The sequence below is a fragment of the Astyanax mexicanus genome, chromosome 7 (assembly GCF_023375975.1).
Source record: "Astyanax mexicanus isolate ESR-SI-001 chromosome 7, AstMex3_surface, whole genome shotgun sequence".
NCBI lineage: Eukaryota > Metazoa > Chordata > Actinopteri > Characiformes > Acestrorhamphidae > Astyanax > Astyanax mexicanus.
The window spans coordinates 18,745,461-18,762,485 of NC_064414.1; the positions used below are offsets into that span (position 1 = coordinate 18,745,461).

General features: G+C 39.4%; 2 protein-coding genes across 10 annotated transcripts; one reads left to right on the forward strand and one right to left on the reverse strand.

Moving 5' to 3' along the window:
• Positions 1-1,225: 1,225 nt before the first annotated feature.
• On the forward strand, positions 1,226-5,455 carry LOC111195778 (uncharacterized). Of its 7 annotated transcripts, none has more exons than XM_049481575.1 (15): positions 1,226-1,398; positions 1,487-1,576; positions 1,779-1,847; positions 2,125-2,213; positions 2,311-2,413; positions 2,492-2,585; positions 2,680-2,750; positions 2,879-2,954; positions 3,072-3,140; positions 3,282-3,323; positions 3,504-3,650; positions 3,852-3,906; positions 4,094-4,284; positions 4,441-4,570; positions 4,740-5,455. In XM_049481575.1, the coding sequence occupies exons 1-15, from the start codon at positions 1,369-1,371 to the stop codon at positions 4,900-4,902; spliced, it is 1,419 nt and encodes a 472-aa protein (XP_049337532.1). In that variant the 5' UTR covers positions 1,226-1,368; the 3' UTR covers positions 4,903-5,455. The 7 variants fall into 7 exon arrangements, with proteins under 7 accessions (XP_049337532.1, XP_049337533.1, XP_049337535.1 ...); XM_049481576.1 differs by having other exon boundaries at positions 3,072-3,128; XM_049481577.1 differs by having other exon boundaries at positions 1,227-1,398; positions 2,698-2,750.
• Positions 5,456-5,647: 192 nt separating this feature from the next.
• On the reverse strand, positions 5,648-14,657 carry LOC125802985 (uncharacterized). Of its 3 annotated transcripts, none has more exons than XM_049481573.1 (7): positions 14,460-14,657; positions 10,934-11,850; positions 10,474-10,570; positions 8,538-8,639; positions 8,213-8,388; positions 7,242-7,343; positions 5,648-7,043 (listed from the first exon to the last, which is right to left on the reverse strand). In XM_049481573.1, the coding sequence occupies exons 2-7, from the start codon at positions 11,845-11,847 to the stop codon at positions 6,545-6,547; spliced, it is 1,890 nt and encodes a 629-aa protein (XP_049337530.1). In that variant the 5' UTR covers positions 11,848-11,850; positions 14,460-14,657; the 3' UTR covers positions 5,648-6,544. The 3 variants fall into 3 exon arrangements, 2 of the variants coding, with proteins under 2 accessions (XP_049337530.1, XP_049337531.1); XM_049481574.1 differs by having other exon boundaries at positions 8,188-8,388; XR_007440035.1 differs by having other exon boundaries at positions 7,242-8,388; positions 8,498-8,639.
• Between the last annotated feature and the right edge of the window lie 2,368 nt (positions 14,658-17,025).

Here is a 17,025-nt window from a genome sequence, read left to right on the forward strand (position 1 = left end):
ATATTCTGCTTCTAAAGCAGCTTGTGGTGGTTTTGTTTATATTCTGTTCTTAGAGCAGCTTACAGTACAGCTCCTCTACATTCTGCTCCTAAAGCAGCTTGTGGTGGTTATATTTATATTCTGTTCTTAGAGCAGCTTACAGTACAGCTCCTCTATATTCTGCTCCTAAAGCAGCTTGTGGTGGTTATGTTTATATTCTTTTCTTAGAGCAGCTAAACAGAATTTCAGATGAGGTATGTATAGCCTGAAACACACCAACATTGGACCTTTGCACAGGGAGCCACTCATAAATTCTTTGCCATTACAATTGCATTTGTATATTGCAATATTTTTATTCTTTATTTTCTGTACCACAATGTAATGTCTGGCTTTTAATTTTAATGATGTATTTCTTAGAGCATGTTTGAATAAAATGTGCTATTTTTTTTCTGCCATCATCACATATCTGGTAATGCAAAAATAAATTTGCGTCTTAATTTTAGTGCTGTTAGAGTTAAATGTTTTAATGTAGTTGAAGTGTATTGGTTTTACTTGGTTTTACTTGGTGACGCAAAAATGATCCACAATCTTGCTGTAAAATTTATTGTAAAAGACAAATAGATAAATTCTCCACATGATTTTCTACTTTTCATTTCACTCTGTCCATCTATCACCAACCTTTCGTATTCCCTTTAATAAAACATCTTTCAGGACAAGTTGGAGCACAAATGCACCACTGTTTTCTTTATTTTCATGACTATTTACATTGTAGATTCTTACTGAACGCATCAAAACTGTGAATGAACATGGAATTGAATGAACGTGGAGTTTTGTACTTCACAAAAAAGGTGAAATAACTGAAAACATGTTTTATATTTTAATTTCTTCTAAATAGCCACCCTTTGCTCTGATTACTGCTTTGTACACTCTTGGCATTCTGAAATGGTTTTCCAAGAGTCTTGAAGGAAGGAGTTCCCAGAGGTGTTTAGCACTTGTTGCCCCTTTGCCTTTGCCTTTGTTGCCCCTTTGCCCCTTTGCCCCTTTTGCCCCTTTGCTCCAGCTCACCCCAAACCATCTGGATTGGGTTCAGGTCCGGTGACTGTGGAGGCCAAGTAATTTTTTGTTAAGTACATAAAACTCCACATGTGTTCATTCATAGTTTTGATGCCTTCAGTGAGAATCTACAATGTAAATAGTCATAAAAATAAAGAACGCATTGAATGAGAAGGTGTGTCCGAACTTTTGGCCTGTACTGCATATTACTATTATTACCCCTACTTTCTTTGTTTCCAATGTGTGAATTCCTCTGATATTTGTGTATACTGACTTCTGTGCACTGATGTCTTATTTGTCAAAACTGTTGAATAAACAACAATTTGCTTTTAGATCATGGATGCCCTTTTCCACATTAAGAGCAAGGTAATGTGCTATTTCATATTTTGCAGTGTTATTTTTTTACTTAACATTCTTGAATATTAAGAAAAAATGGCCTCTGCAACATTCATAGGGTGATTTGGATCTTCTTGCCATAACGACCCATAGCATGTCAAAGATCCTTGATGGGTGCAAAAGGGCAAGGAGTACATACTTCATGAAGGTATAATTAACATTCTTAAAACCTGACGTTTTATATATATATATATATATATATATATATATATATATATATATATATATATATATATATATATATATATATATATATATATATGTATATATATATATATATATATATATATATATATATGTGCGTGTGTGTGTTAAGACACAATCCTTTCCAATATTATTTTGCTTTCAAGACTGACAAACTACAAAACTACAAAAGAGTTATGGGTCCTTACCTAGAGGGAGATCACTGGACCTTTGTTGTAAGTAAATCGGTTTTGCAAATCATTATTTAAGTGTTTGCTTGCAGTTAGGTTGAGTATTTGAGGTAATTGTGGTGTCACAATGATTGTGAAGGTTTGAAGCAAGGAACAGATGGATCAAGCAGTTTAAGTACATCTTTTTAAATTTAGATTACCCTATTAATCGGTTCAGTTCTTACTCATTATCTATATAATATTTTATATATAACTTTTGAATATTTGATGCTAATTGAAATCTCTAGAATTGTGACTTGCTCTATATTTGTCTTTGTTTTAGCATTGCAACTTGGAAAGTAAAGAGATTGTGTATTGTAATTCCTTTGGAGAGTCAAAGGAGAAATGTGAAACCATCAGAGACACCTGGGAGTAGGCAAAATCTTTCATTAATATTTCCTGTCTTTCATATTGCATATGATTTCACTTTCACTGTGACATTTTATATTCTGTTTTTGTCTTTTAATAGACTGTTTGCAAAGAGGAGAGATATTCTTGGTCCATGGACAGTCAAAACCTTACCACATTCAACACAGCTGGATTCCGTGTCATGTGGAGTTTTCACCATAATGGTAAATTAATGTGGCACACTTATGTGTTTTAAGTTTGAGAACCTTTGAACTTAAAGCAATGATATTTTTGGGTTTTAGTTTGCAGAATGTGTTCTTGATGGTAAGGAGTTTCCCAACATCTGTATACTAAACAAACGTAAAGACCTGGCTTCTGAGCTGTGGGCAGGACTAGGTAAAGGCTAATTTTTGAGATTTCATTTATTTAACATCTGTACTCATAATTTCAGCTAATTTCACATGACTAATAAGATAATTGATTTACTCAGTTTGTATGCATTCCTTAGATCACAAAAGAAATTATTGCAGTTGTGGTGAAAGATTCCTGCCTAAAGATGGGGTACAACAACATTTTAGAATCTATTAATTATTTGTTAATGTCCATATTTAATTTTTGTCAGATAAATATTACTCATTTAATTTTATTTTTTTTATTTTCATTGATGTCTCTTCTCTCTTATGTACAAGGTTAAATGCAGTGCCTGCAGTGGGTATTTTCATGGCAAGTGCCTCAAAGCAAAAGGCCAGTGTGTCATCTGTGCAGGTATGTGCAGCTTTTTTAATTAGGGATTTTTAAGCGTTCCTATTCATTTGGTACCCTCCTCTACCTGCTTTGTTGTGGCTTCTTCTCTCAAAGGATAAATTCTTTGGATATTTTCAGCTGGCTGTAGCAGCACTGAGCAGGTGAACACTGATGTCTGTGAGACCAGTCAGAAGAGTGGGTATTCGTGTAAGCTCACTGGATGTTTAAATTAGGAAAAGAGAGACAAATCAATGCATTTTAAGGAGCCTATGAGTATTTATAGGCATGCTTTACTATACAATATTAACTTAAATGTTTGTAATTATTTTTTTCCCTGTCTTCAAAAAGGTGTGGATGAAGACCAGATCACCCTCAGGGTCTGTGACATGGGTCAGTATCAGCTCATACATTATGCACCATTTAATGACCAAGCTTTTGTTTTACACAGGCTGTGGTGCTACACTTCCTAGGACTTCAGTCTTTATTGGTTTGTATAGGTTTGCATTTTTGGAAGGTTTGCCAAAACAACTGTCAATCTCACCATTTTACATGTCTGTTTGTTCTATACAGTCAGCTGTGAAACTGAGGAGCCACATGAGGAGGAGCCACATGAGGAGGAGCCACATGAGGAGGAGCCACATGAGGAGGAGCCACATGAGGAGGAGCCACATGAGGAGGAGCCACATGAGGAGGAGCCACATGAGGAGGAGAGAAAAGGTATTTATAAAAAGTAATAATACAAAATAAAGATGCAGTGTCTGTGTAAACTGCTTATAATTCATGGACATTATACATTTACACATGACTTTTTACATCTGTTGTTTTTGTGGTATTTGCACAGGTCAGGTTAAATTGTAATAACTCATTGTACTTTGCCATCCTACTCTGTTTGAATGTGTACATTTACTGACATTGCAGATGGGTTCTATGTAGAGAGCCTTCTCAAAGTTGCAAGCTCCAAGAAAGTTAAAAGGTACATACAGAGTGCTTATTCATCAACTTGTTGCATGAGTAATAAAGATAAATTTGTTTATGGAACAGATACATTTTCCGGATAATCATCATACAGGAAATGCAGACAAAAAAAGTGTCTTAAAACTTGGTACCACATTCCGCAACTCAGATAATTTTGGGATGATTGTACTGATTTTATTGTACAGGCACTTTGTAACAGTTGCAGAGCTACAGAGGAGATGCTCAGCCCCAGAAAACTACTCTGCCAACCTCATGGTCACATACTTGAGGAAGGCAAAACATAAGAAAAAGGAGTTAGAAGGGCAGTTGAGACAGGCAGGAGTGCAACCTTCTAAATATGCAGCAAACACTACTATGTGCTCCCGGCTGGTGGAAGGTAACATTTAGGCTTAGGCAGTACTTTCTGAGGTTGTAAAAAACGTGTTTCTGTTCTGAGTACATAGTTCATTCTTCACGTAAGGTTGAAGTAATATATTTAGTGTTTCAGTGAATGGATAGACAGTTAGTTTGTATTTTTTCTTGTACATCACAGATGAGTGCAAAAGTCTGGCAGAGGACCTTGGACAGCTCACAAAGCACATCCCCTTTGAAAGCATTGGGAAAAGACTGGCTGAGGGCAACAAAAACATACCATCTGCTATTGTAAAAGTTGAAGAATTGAGGTAAATTTCTTATACTTCTAGTTTCCTTTGTCTTCCCTACGTTACACACACATGCGGCAAAAAGTACCACTGCATTTATATATACAGGCAGAAAACAGTGTGAATTGAATTTCTTTTGATTACATGTTTCACACTATGCAAATGATGACTTATTTTTGTATGTTTGCAGTGCTGAACTACAGGAAGTGGAGAAAGTCCTTAATGAACACTTTGAGACCTATAACAAGGTCACACACACGCTTGGGCCCAGTGTCAGCCATGTGGTGTTCAGTTTGATAAAACAGTGCCTAACTGCAAAAATGACTGCTCTAGAAGAGATGAACAGCTGCTGATCAGCTTAGTTGTTTTTTTTTGTACATATGCACATTGTTCAAATTGCACATTGTTTAAAAAAAAAAAAAAAAAAGTTTGTGTTATCTGGCAGTTCTTGCTTAGCAAACTGAAGAGTCAATTCTGTGATTGGATAGCTTTTATGCCCAGTGGGTTGTAATACAAACGTTTGTAGTACAAACGTTCTGGATGCAAATTTATCTGTAGTAGGCCAGTGTAGCTGCTGGTTTCTGTTCAGTTCACTTCTTTTAATTAGCTAGGGGGAGTACCACAAATCAGGTTTTGTCCAGTTCCTTTCTAGGTCTCAGTACTTGCTAGATTTTCATTGGCATTGCACTTGTCATGTAATTCTGTTTTTATCTTTCTAGGTTTTTCTTTTATAATTTTTTTTATCATTTGCTCTGGCAGTATCTCAACTGGAGTTTATGGCCTATTTGTACTTGACATTCATTTGTGCTAGTGACAGAACACTAAGCATTTTTGTATAAGTTGCTCTAAATAAGAACAGCTGCTTAATGCTGTAAAATTTAAAATTATAAATACTCTTGAATATCTTGTTTCTTTCCTTTGTTGTTTGTTTATATTTCTATCACTGCATTTGAAAATATTTCAACTGTGGCGTCATACAACCTGATTGGTATAATGATGAAGTTGAATTTAATTGAATACTTCATTAGTTAGATGTGATTTAAGGCAGATAAAGTTTGTCATTCCTTTTAGGACTTTTTAAACAAATTAAAACAAAGCTTAAAAAACAAAGTAATCAACAATTTATTTACATTTATAACATCCATATCAAGAATCAACATCCAAATATACACTTGGTGGAGTTTTTAAACACTGTCCATTCTGTTGAGTTACCTTGACCTAACTAGTTGTAAAGTCAGAGATGATGGCTCAATTATTGCTGCCATTTTTGTTATAGTCCTTCATCAGTGCTTTCCAGTTGGCTAAAAAGTTTTGGTTGGTGGACCAGTCCAAAGTGTCACAAGAGGTAAAAAAAAAAAAAGCACAGCACAGCTGTGTCTGATCTACCCACACCAGCAACACATAAGTGTCACTGCAATGCTGAGAATGAAAAACAACACAAATAATACCTGCTACATGGGGATACTTAGTATTGAAGAACTAGGTAACTGCTGTGACTGATGGATGACAGCAAATGTAATTTGCTGTAACAAAGTGGTCCTACATGTTCATTGGAGCTGATAAATTACCATTAGGGTATATCCACCATATTTTTAAAGTGTTCACTGAGAAAAGGAGAAAAGAAATGTGACCAACAGTTACACAATTCCCTCTCTTGACACACTTTTCTTCTTTATGTTCCGCACACGTAACCTGTGTGACCTTACAGGTTTAAAAGTCTCTCTAGCTTCACGTTTGGCCTTCTCAATACGTTGCCGATATGCATGCAGGGCAGAGATTTTGCGTTTCTTAGAAACTATTCCAAAGTTTGCAAATGCCATTTTGTGTGCTTTCTGGATTGTATTGTGCAGTTCTCTGCTGTACTTGTAGTTTGGTGAGTGACTCCATTCAAGCAAGTCTGACAGCATGGTCTGCACTGTAGGCTTTGGTTTAGGACACAGCTGATGGGCAATCTCACTTTCAGTCATGGCCATGCAAGAAGAGGTCATGTTAATTTCAAGGGATATCCGCAAGATGTAGGCACACACATTTTTCTTGGTAACTGTTGGCAGTACAAGTGCAAAAAGCAGATTCACCTCTAAAGACAAATGTGGCATTGCCATCATGATGGTATACTGAAAGACAGTCTCCATCTATGTAGAACTGATCATTGTCAAAATATTGTTTTGCCACTCTATTGCGTAAAACTTGTATGTTTATGCCTCTTCTTTGTGCCTCAGTTTTGGCCATCATGGTGTGCTTGCACAGATTGCCTCTGTCATAGGTTTTGCAGTCACAGAGCATCCAGACTAAATCAACTGTAATTATACGAGGGTCTGACACTGTTGACATGAAATCTTCTGGCAGTGAACATCTCCCATCTTCACCTATGTGAATTTTTTCATGCAGACCATCCCCCAGCATACTTGTAGTAGGTACAGAAGTAGATGATGATGATGATGATGATGATGAAGAAGTGTTAAGTCGTCCAGCATGTATGAGGTCATCCAAATAACTAGAAGAAAGCAATACATTGTATAATAACAACCACCAATGAATAACAAATAAACCAAAAACCCTAATTGAATCTGACCACTTTCCTATTTATTTATATATTTTTTTAAACAATAGAGAAACAGTCTTATTTATTCAAGTTTCCCCATGCAACTAACATAATAGCTAATTGATGAAAGCCAAGACCTAATGAACTTACTTGTAATATTTTTGGACATCTCCACAAAGCAATTGAAGAAGCTGGTCAACTCGTTTGTTTGCTTGACCTCGCAAAAACTGGTATTTTATAGTGAAGAAGAATCTGAAAAGGGGAAGAAACATACATGCACCTGTAGTAAAATCCTGAATAACACAGCAGAATAATTTCACACCTGAAGCTTCTTGCTAGGTGGTTGCAAAGGTGGTTGTTCCTGTTACTGTGGTATTAGTGTTTTTGGGATTAGGAACAGGATTGCAACTGTGGATTAAAAACAGAGGAGTGATGGTCAGTACAGATGTGGATTAAAAACAGGAGTGATGGTCAGTACAGATGTGGATTAGAAACAGGAGTGATGGTCAGTACAGATGTGGATTAGAAACAGGAGTGGTGGTCAGAATAGCTGTGGATTAAAAACAGAGGAGTGATGTTCAGTACAGATGTGGATTAGAAACAGGAGTGGTGGTCAGAATAGCTGTGGATTAAAAACAGAGGAGTGATGTTCAGTACAGATGTGGATTAAAAACAGGAGTGATGGTCAGTACAGATGTGGATTAGAAACAGGAGTAATGGTCAGAACAGATGTGGATTAGAAACATGGAGCAATGGTCAGTATAGCTGTGGATTAGAAACAGGAGTGATTCTTAGAATAGCTGTGGATTAGAAACAGGGGTGATGGTCAGAACAGCTGTGGATTAGAAACAAGAATGATGGTCATTATAGCTGTGGATTTAGAAACAAAGGAGTGATGTCAGAATAGCTGTGGATTAGGCACAGAGTAATGCAGGTTGCTGTTAAGTAATAATAGTGATGCAAAATTCTTTGCATTTAACATCATAATTTTAAATGAAATACATTATGCCATTTTACAGTTGCTAAGATTAATCTGTGGAAACATACAAGTTTGCTTTATTTACATAATTCCTTAATAACTGATTGCAGGAACTACCTGTATGATTACTCTATGCCAGTACCTCTCTGCTTTGTTGTTGGTGTCACTGCTGTTGTGCTGAAACAATCGTCCAAAGTTTGCCCAGAGTGCGGCGAAAGGAAACCATTGGTCCCTGAGGTAATGGGTTACCCGGCTGCTACCAAACTGGGCCTCAAGGTCTCTACACTTTGAAGCAGACACACTTTCAAAATCTTCTTCCTGAAATGTGTCACAAGCAGACGATTATCTTTTTCAATTTATCTTGCAAACAACGTAACATATAGAAATATATATTTTTCCTTTGACAAAGTGAAACAAGAATAATAACATTCAGTTGCAAGATGTCACAGAAATCCCTCCTTTAGTACCGTCATGCAGGCTTTCATTGTCATCATGGCATGTATAACGGTGTTTCTTTGGGCAGGTGATAGGTTTCCTCCATCTTTTTTCACCAGCCAGCGATGTACAGCCTTGAACATACAATACAAATACACTTAGTGCTGGGCGATAAAAAGATAACAATATTTATTGCAAAATAATAGAGGGAAGCTTGTGTGATTTGGGACGGGTCCTTGCACGAGTAAAGGCAGTGCAGCTTTTAGCAATCAGCTTTTGTGATTAAACTATGAGAGTGTTTCTGTCAAAGTCACTAAATATTGAAATGAATAATAATGATAATATAAATAACAACAGTCATTATTATTATTATTATGTCAGTCAATTCTATTTGTGTCAATGTAAAAGTTGGTGAAACAAGTTTTGGTTTGTGTATTAGTATTTATTATTTATGCATTTTATTTTTCAACACATTTAAACAATATCACTATAATATGATAAGCGTGACAGTTTTGGTCATTATAATGCTGATATAAAATGCAAATATTGTTTCATCAAATATTGTTTCAAGCACACAGCACAGAGTGCAGAGGGAGCAGTGGTTTAATCCACATGCTAATGTTTTGGTTACTGCAGATGAATGAATCACAGACATTTGACATGAATAATTGCGCACCCTGTGTGAGGCAACAAACTCCCACATCTCAATATCTTCACTTATCAATGAGTAGTACAAAGTAACCTTTAGATGTAACAGAAATAATGGTTTGATTATATCGTGATATATATTGATATTGACTGATATAAAAAAAATATTGTGATATGATTTTTTCCCATATTCCCAAGCCTTAAATACACTGTTATATGTAGAGGGTAAATTGTTGGACAAATATAAGAAAATGCAGCTGAAAAGTACATTTTATATTTCTGTAGACCATAGGTGTCAAATTCTGGCCCGCGGACCAAATTTGGCCCATAGTGTAAACATATTTGGCCAGTGAGACAATACCGCATGACTCATAGAACTGGTCCACTGGTATTATACAGCGCATGTATCACTAATATAACTGCAATGCTCTGGGGCAGATACCTTGCAACCGGAGTGCAGTATGATAACTACAAATCCCAGAATGCTCTGCTGTTTTTTTTGGCGTTTAAAATTCAATTTTGCATGTATTCAATATTAACCCTTGTTTTAGGGTCTGTGGGACCCGTTTAATTTTTTTATCAAAAGAAAAAAAAAGATAGTTATTGTAATTGGGAAGAAGTAAACATTTGTTTAATATTTTAACATATAACTGATTGTGTTGATTTGAAAACCTGAGAACCTGAACACTGGCTGAACACAAAAATAGGAACAACACAAGGGTTACGTTATATATTATATAATATTAAGCTTTGCTTGTTCCGTTTATGTTTGAGCAAAAATTGTTCATGACCATATAAAAAGGTTAATTGTTATATCTAGTGGAAGATTTTTTATCATAACTATCAATGTCGGCCCGCAACTTTGTCCAAGTTTTAAATTTTGTCCCACTGTGTATTTGAGTTTGACACCCCTTCTGTAAACCATTCTGAACAAAATTAAGGGAGGCAAGTAGTGCATCAGGTAAAATTGAGAACAGGCAAAATTATTTCCAAAGCTGATTGATATTATTATACAGCTTGTTCTATAATTACATTTTATATAGGGAAATATATAAAAATGTATTTATACTAACTAACTAACTGAATACTACCTACACAAATAATGCAATTCCTCCAGGAGATATTTCGAAATTGTTAAAAACTAAAAAATAAAGTAGTGTTTTTCTACTTAATGTTAAAATAGTGTTTAACAGTTTTTCAGAGCAAATAAACCATTACTGTTCAGATAAATATTTTTTTCATTCCTATTTTCTCAGATAACATGTTCACATATTATATTATTACACTGAATATTCTGTGTTATGGAAGTGTAATACACACCTGCAAAACATGAAACCAGCATAAGAGAACTTTGGTCTTTGGGAAGGTCTGTCGTATGGCACCAAGTTCTTTTAAGTCACGATCTATCATTACTGACCTACAGAACACACACACACACACACACACACACACACAGAACATACATATGCAAATAGAAATATGTATGTGGGTACAGTGTTATGGGTGCAATTATAATTGTCAGGTCAGGTGGCTGGGTGACAGGTTATGGGGACATTGAACATTTTGATTTTTTTTGAGAGAACATGACTAGTGGATACATGTGAATGGACAGACAGGTGACTGGAGACAGGTGACTGGAGACAGGTGGGTGGGTGGAGACAGGTGGGTGGGTGGAGACAGGTGGGTGGGTGGAGACAGGTGGGTGGGTGGGTGGAGACAGGTGGGTGGGTGGGTGGAGACAGGTGGGTGGGTGGAGACAGGTGGGTGGGCAGGCACTCACCTTGGGTAAAAGCCTGGATTGCACGAGGATAGGCTCTTCAAGCAAACAGTCAGTGTTTCAGATGATTCATGGCTTACAATAAAGTAGGCAAAAGGAACTCCTCTTCCTGTTTGATTCACTAATAAAAGGGCATAAAAGGCATAACCATATGAGGTTAAACCTTTGTAGGACGCATCCATGAAAATCATGGGATTGGGATTTTCTTGCAAAAGAGCCTTCTGTGCTGGTGTTTGAACTACTATGATCAAAGGTTGATCTTTTGTGATTGGTTGATAAAAACAAATGTTTTCCTTCAGGTCAGTGCTGATCAACTTGTCAACACTCACAGAATCATCAATATCAGGTAAAATGATGGATTGCAAACTTCGCTTTACTAATCTAACATCATTAGGGGTGAGATAGTATCTTCTGTTGTGCTTATCTGTGTGCCCATGACTTTGTGCCCAATTACAACTTTTTAACACAACTTGGGATACTGACAGTCCTTGGTTAAGCCACATCTCCACAAATCCTAATAATTCAGGATCAACTGGGTTCTTCGTTAGCTCTTCAGGATTGGATACATTGTGTCCTGTATGTTCCAACATGTGTCGAATTATTACAGCTTTGTATCCAGCCTCCCTGACCATTTTAAAAGAAACATAAGCCTGGCAGGAATTGGCTCTTGTTTTACTGGACTCCCCTTTGCTTTGTCCTTTTGCCTTATTTGATCTTTCACAGGCATAAAAATAATAGTCTTTGCTGGTGGACTTAGGTGCTTGGAAAAAATAATTCCTTTCCTCTTGGATCTTGGTGATGTAGGAGTCCATAAATTCCTTCTCATTTCCATTAATAAGTTGGACTTCTGTATTTACTTTAGAATCTTTGGGTTTCCTCAGATTTTTTGCTATTCCTTCAAGCCACACCTTCTGCATTGTCTACAAGAAACACAATTAGAGATATTAATAACTTGCCATAATAACATTTTAAATGAACTAAATTTAGATTTTATTGTATTTAAACATAATAAAACATACAGAATGAAAGAAAACGGTAGAGTAAAGAAACTGATATACAAAACAATGAATATTATGATTGTGCAGGAAAAATCAAACGTTTGTCATGTCTACTACATACACATTAGAATAATCTAAACATAGGAAAGGGATGTAATTAATAAAAAACTGCTTATAGAATATTTAGGAGTATAATGTAGAGGAGCTGTTCTGTAAGCTGCTCTAAGAACAGAATATAAACATAACCACCACAAGCTGCTTTAGGAGCAGAATGTAGAGGAGCTGCACTGTAAACTGCTCTAAGAACAGAATATAAACAAAACCACCACAAGCTGCTTTAGAAGCAGAATGTAGAGGAGCTGTACTGTAAGCTGCTCTAAGAACAGAATATAAACAAAACCACCACAAGCTGCTTTAGGAGCAGAATGTAGAGGAGCTGTGCTGTAAGCTGCTCTAAGAACAGAATATAAACAAAACCACCACAAGCTGCTTTAGGAGCAGAATATAGAGGAGCTGTACTGTAAGCTGCTCTAAGAACAGAATATAAACAAAACCACCACAAGCTGCTTTAGGAGCATAATGTAGAGGAGCTGTACTGTAAGCTGCTCTAAGAACAGAATATAAATATAACTACCACAAGGTGCTTTAGGAGCAGAATGTAGAGGAGCTGTGCTGTAAGCTGCTCTAAGAACAGAATATAAACAAAACCACCACAAGCTGCTTTAGGAGCAGAATATAGAGGAGCTGTACTGTAAGCTGCTCTAAGAACAGAATATAAACAAAACCACCACAAGCTGCTTTAGGAGCATAATGTAGAGGAGCTGTACTGTAAGCTGCTCTAAGAACAGAATATAAATATAACTACCACAAGGTGCTTTAGGAGCAGAATGTAGAGGAGCTGTTCTGTAAGCTGCTCTAAGAACAGAATATAAACATAACCACCACAAGCTGCTTTAGGAGCAGAATGTAGAGGAGCTGTGCTGTAAGCTGCTCTAAGAACAGAATATAAACAAAACCACCACAAGCTGCTTTAGGAGCAGAATATAGAGGAGCTGTACTGTAAGCTGCTCTAAGAACAGAATATAAACAAAACCACCACAAGCTGCTTTAGGAGCATAATGTAGAGGAGCCGTGCTGTAAGCTGCTCTAAGAACAGAATATAAATATAACCACCACAAGCTGCTTTAGGAGCAGAATGTAGAGGAGCTGTGCTGTAAGCTGCTCTAAGAACAGAATATAAACAAAACCACCACAAGCTGCTTTAGGAGCAGAATATAGAGGAGCTGTACTGTAAGCTGCTCTAAGAACAGAATATAAACAAAACCACCACAAGCTGCTTTAGGAGCATAATGTAGAGGAGCTGTACTGTAAGCTGCTCTAAGAACAGAATATAAATATAACTACCACAAGGTGCTTTAGGAGCAGAATGTAGAGGAGCTGTTCTGTAAGCTGCTCTAAGAACAGAATATAAACATAACCACCACAAGCTGCTTTAGGAGCAGAATGTAGAGGAGCTGTACTGTAAGCTGCTCTAAGAACAGAATATAAATATAACCACCACAAGCTGCTTTAGAAGCAGAATATAGAGGAGCTGTACTGTAAGCTGCTCTAAGAACAGAATATAAATATAACCACCACAAGCTGCTTTAGAAGCAGAATATAGAGGAGCTGTACTGTAAGCTGCTCTAAGAAAAGAATATAAACAAAACCACCACAAGCTGCTTTAGGAGCAGAATGTAGAGGAGCTGTACTGTAAGCTGCTCTAAGAACAGAATATAAACAAAACCACCACAAGCTGCTTTAGGAGCAGAATGTAGAGGAGCTGTACTGTAAGCTGCTCTAAGAACAGAATATAAACAAAACCACCACAAGCTGCTTTAGGAGCATAATGTAGAGGAGCCGTGCTGTAAGCTGCTCTAAGAACAGAATATAAATATAACCACCACAAGCTGCTTTAGGAGCAGAATGTAGAGGAGCTGTGCTGTAAGCTGCTCTAAGAACAGAATATAAATATAACCACCACAAGCTGCTTTAGGAGCAGAATATAGAGGAGCTGTACTGTAAGCTGCTCTAAGAACAGAATATAAATATAACCACCACAAGCTGCTTTAGGAGCAGAATATAGAGGAGCTGTACTGTAAGCTGCTCTAAGAACAGAATATAAATATAACCACCACAAGCTGCTTTAGGAGCTGTAAGCTACAGAAAAGGGCAAACTGTTAAAAGGATATGGATTAAATTGTGCAAGCTAACGCTAGCTAGCTAGCCCAGTAGTTAAAATGCAGGTGTTTTAAGAGCTGAGGCTCAGAAACCAGCGTTTCAGGCATTTGCTTCTAGTCTCTTACTATTAGAAGGCAAGTTAGATTAGCATGTTAGCAGGTTGTGGTTAATTTCAAGGTAAAGTTAAGCAGACAGTCAGCTATCAACCGTGCTAGCTAGCTCAATGAAATAACTTCTCAACTGCTATGCTTTCTCTTGTTTAAAATACCCAAAAGTAAAACATGTCAAATTGCTATTACGCCTGCACTTACCTCTTTATTTCAAGGATTCTCCCTTACTCTATTTAACTCTCGTGGTCCTCTCCGCCTCGTTGCTCCGTAGGGATTGCCGTTTGGCGCAAATTACAAATTACTGATAGCCACGCCCCCCAGTGTTTCGATTGGCTGTCTCCCAGAGCCAATCGTATGACATGCTGCCCTGAGAAGATATTTCAATAAATAAAACTCCAATGAGCGCGGAAAACCCAGACGCTTGATCACTGCTACTCTAACATCCGAGGAGCCTACAAAGCCCTCCCCCGAGCCCCGTTCGGCAAATCAGATCACTCCTCCATCCTGCTTCTGCCCACCTACAGGCAGAGGCTGAAACGAGGACCGCCCACCACCAAGGAGGTACGCCGCTGGTCTGACCAATCGGAAGCTATGCTTCAGGACTGTTTTGATCACGTGGACTGGGAGATGTTCCGTGATTCGTCAAGCAGCATCGACGAGTACGCAGACACAGTCACCGCCTTCATTCGCAAGTGCGTGGATGACGTAGTGCCCCTCAGATCAGTGCGCGTCTTCCCCAATCAGAAGCCCTGGCTGAACGGTGACGTCCGCTCCGCTCTCAGCGCACGCAGCGCCGCTTTCAGATCTGGAAATACGGAGGAGTACAAACGAGCCAGCTACGCTCTCCGTAGGACCATAAAAGCGGCCAAACGTGGGTACAGAGAGAAAGTGGAAGCACAGTTCAACACAGCCAACACCCAGAGCTTGTGGCAGGGTCTGAACATTATCACTGACTACAAGAGAAGCTCTCACACTCTGACCAGCACCAACGCTGAGCTGCCAGAGGAGCTGAACCGCTTCTACACTCGATTCGAGGCAGATCACGCTGCGCTCCCAGAGTGCGCACCGCCCACCGCTGCGCTCCCAGAGTGCGCCCCGCCCACCGCTGCTCTCCCAGAGTGCGCCCCGCCCACCGCTGCGCTCCCAGAGTGCGCCCCGCCCACCGCTGCGCTCCCAGAGTGCGCCCCGCCCACCGCTGATCCCATCCCACCCTCCGTCTCTGAAGCTGACGTGCGCAGAGCTTTTCAGCGGATAAATCCACGCAAGTCAGCTGGTCCGGATGGCATTCCCGGGAGAGTGCTTAAAGCCTGCTATAGAGAACTGGCAGCAGTCTACACGGACATTTATAATACATCACTCTCTCTCTCTGTTGTGCCAGCTTGCTTTAAACTGGCCACCATTGTGCCAGTTCCAAAGACTGCCCACACCACCTGTCTGAATGACTGGCGACCTGTTGCCCTAACCTCCATCATAAGCAAATGCTTTGAGAGGCTGGTTAGGGATATCATCTGTTCCTCACTGCCTGCCACCCTGGACCCACTGCAGTTTGCATACAGGCAGAACAGATCCACTGACGATGCGATCGCCCTGACCCTGCACACTGCCCTCTCTCACCTGGACAAGAAGGACACGTATGTGAGAATGCTGTTTGTGGACTACAGTTCAGCATTCAACACCATCGTTCCCTCGAGGCTCGACGTCAAGCTCCGGGATCTGGGTCTGAACAGCACACTGTGCAGCTGGATCCTGAACTTCCTGTCAGACCGACAGCAGGTGGTGAGGATGGGCAACATCACATCCTCCTCACTGACCCTCAACATCGGAGCGCCCCAGGGCTGTGTGCTCAGCCCGCTCCTGTACTCCCTGTACACCCACGACTGCACAGCCAGACACAGCTCCAATGTCATCATCAAATTTGCTGACGACACAACAATTGTTGGCCTGATCTCAAACAACGACGAATCGGCCTACAGAGAGGTTAACATCCTGGAAAACTGGTGCCAGGAGAATAACCTCTCTCTAAACGTCAGCAAGACCAAGGAGCTGATCGTGGACTTCAGGAAGCAGGAGAAAGCATACTCGTCGATCTCCATCAACGGGACTGCGGTGGAGAGGGTCAGCAGCTTCAAGTTTCTGGGTGTTCACATCAGCGAGGATCTGACATGGACAGAACACACCACACGGGTGGTGAAGAAGGCACAACAACGCCTGTACTTCCTCAGACGGCTGAGGAGGTTTGGTCTGAACCCCAGCATCCTCAGGACTTTCTACACCTGCACTGTGGAAAGCATTCTGACGGGCAGCATCACCACCTGGTATGGGAACTGTACTGCTCTGGAGCGGAAATCCCTGCAGAGGGTTGTGCGCACAGCGCAGTACATCACTGGGGTTGAGCTCCCAAACCTTTTGGATTTATACACCAACCGCTGCCTGAGGAAATCCAAAAAGATCATGAAGGACCCGTTCCATCCAAGCCATTCCCTGTTCTCACAGCTGCCGAGTGGAAGGAGGCTCAGAAGCTTGAAGACCAGAACCAGCCGGTTCCGAGACAGCTTCTTCCCCCAAGCAACCAGGCTGTGGAATAGCCAGTAGAACGGTGTTCTGCCCAACCCTCCCCACTGACACCCATACAAACTCTGCACCCTGCACTTTACTTTACACTGCATCTATCAGACTTTCCCATATTATACAGCATTCTGCCCCCTGCACTCCCCACTCAACTCATTCCTTACCTGCACTTACTCATAGCTATACTGTCACATACTGA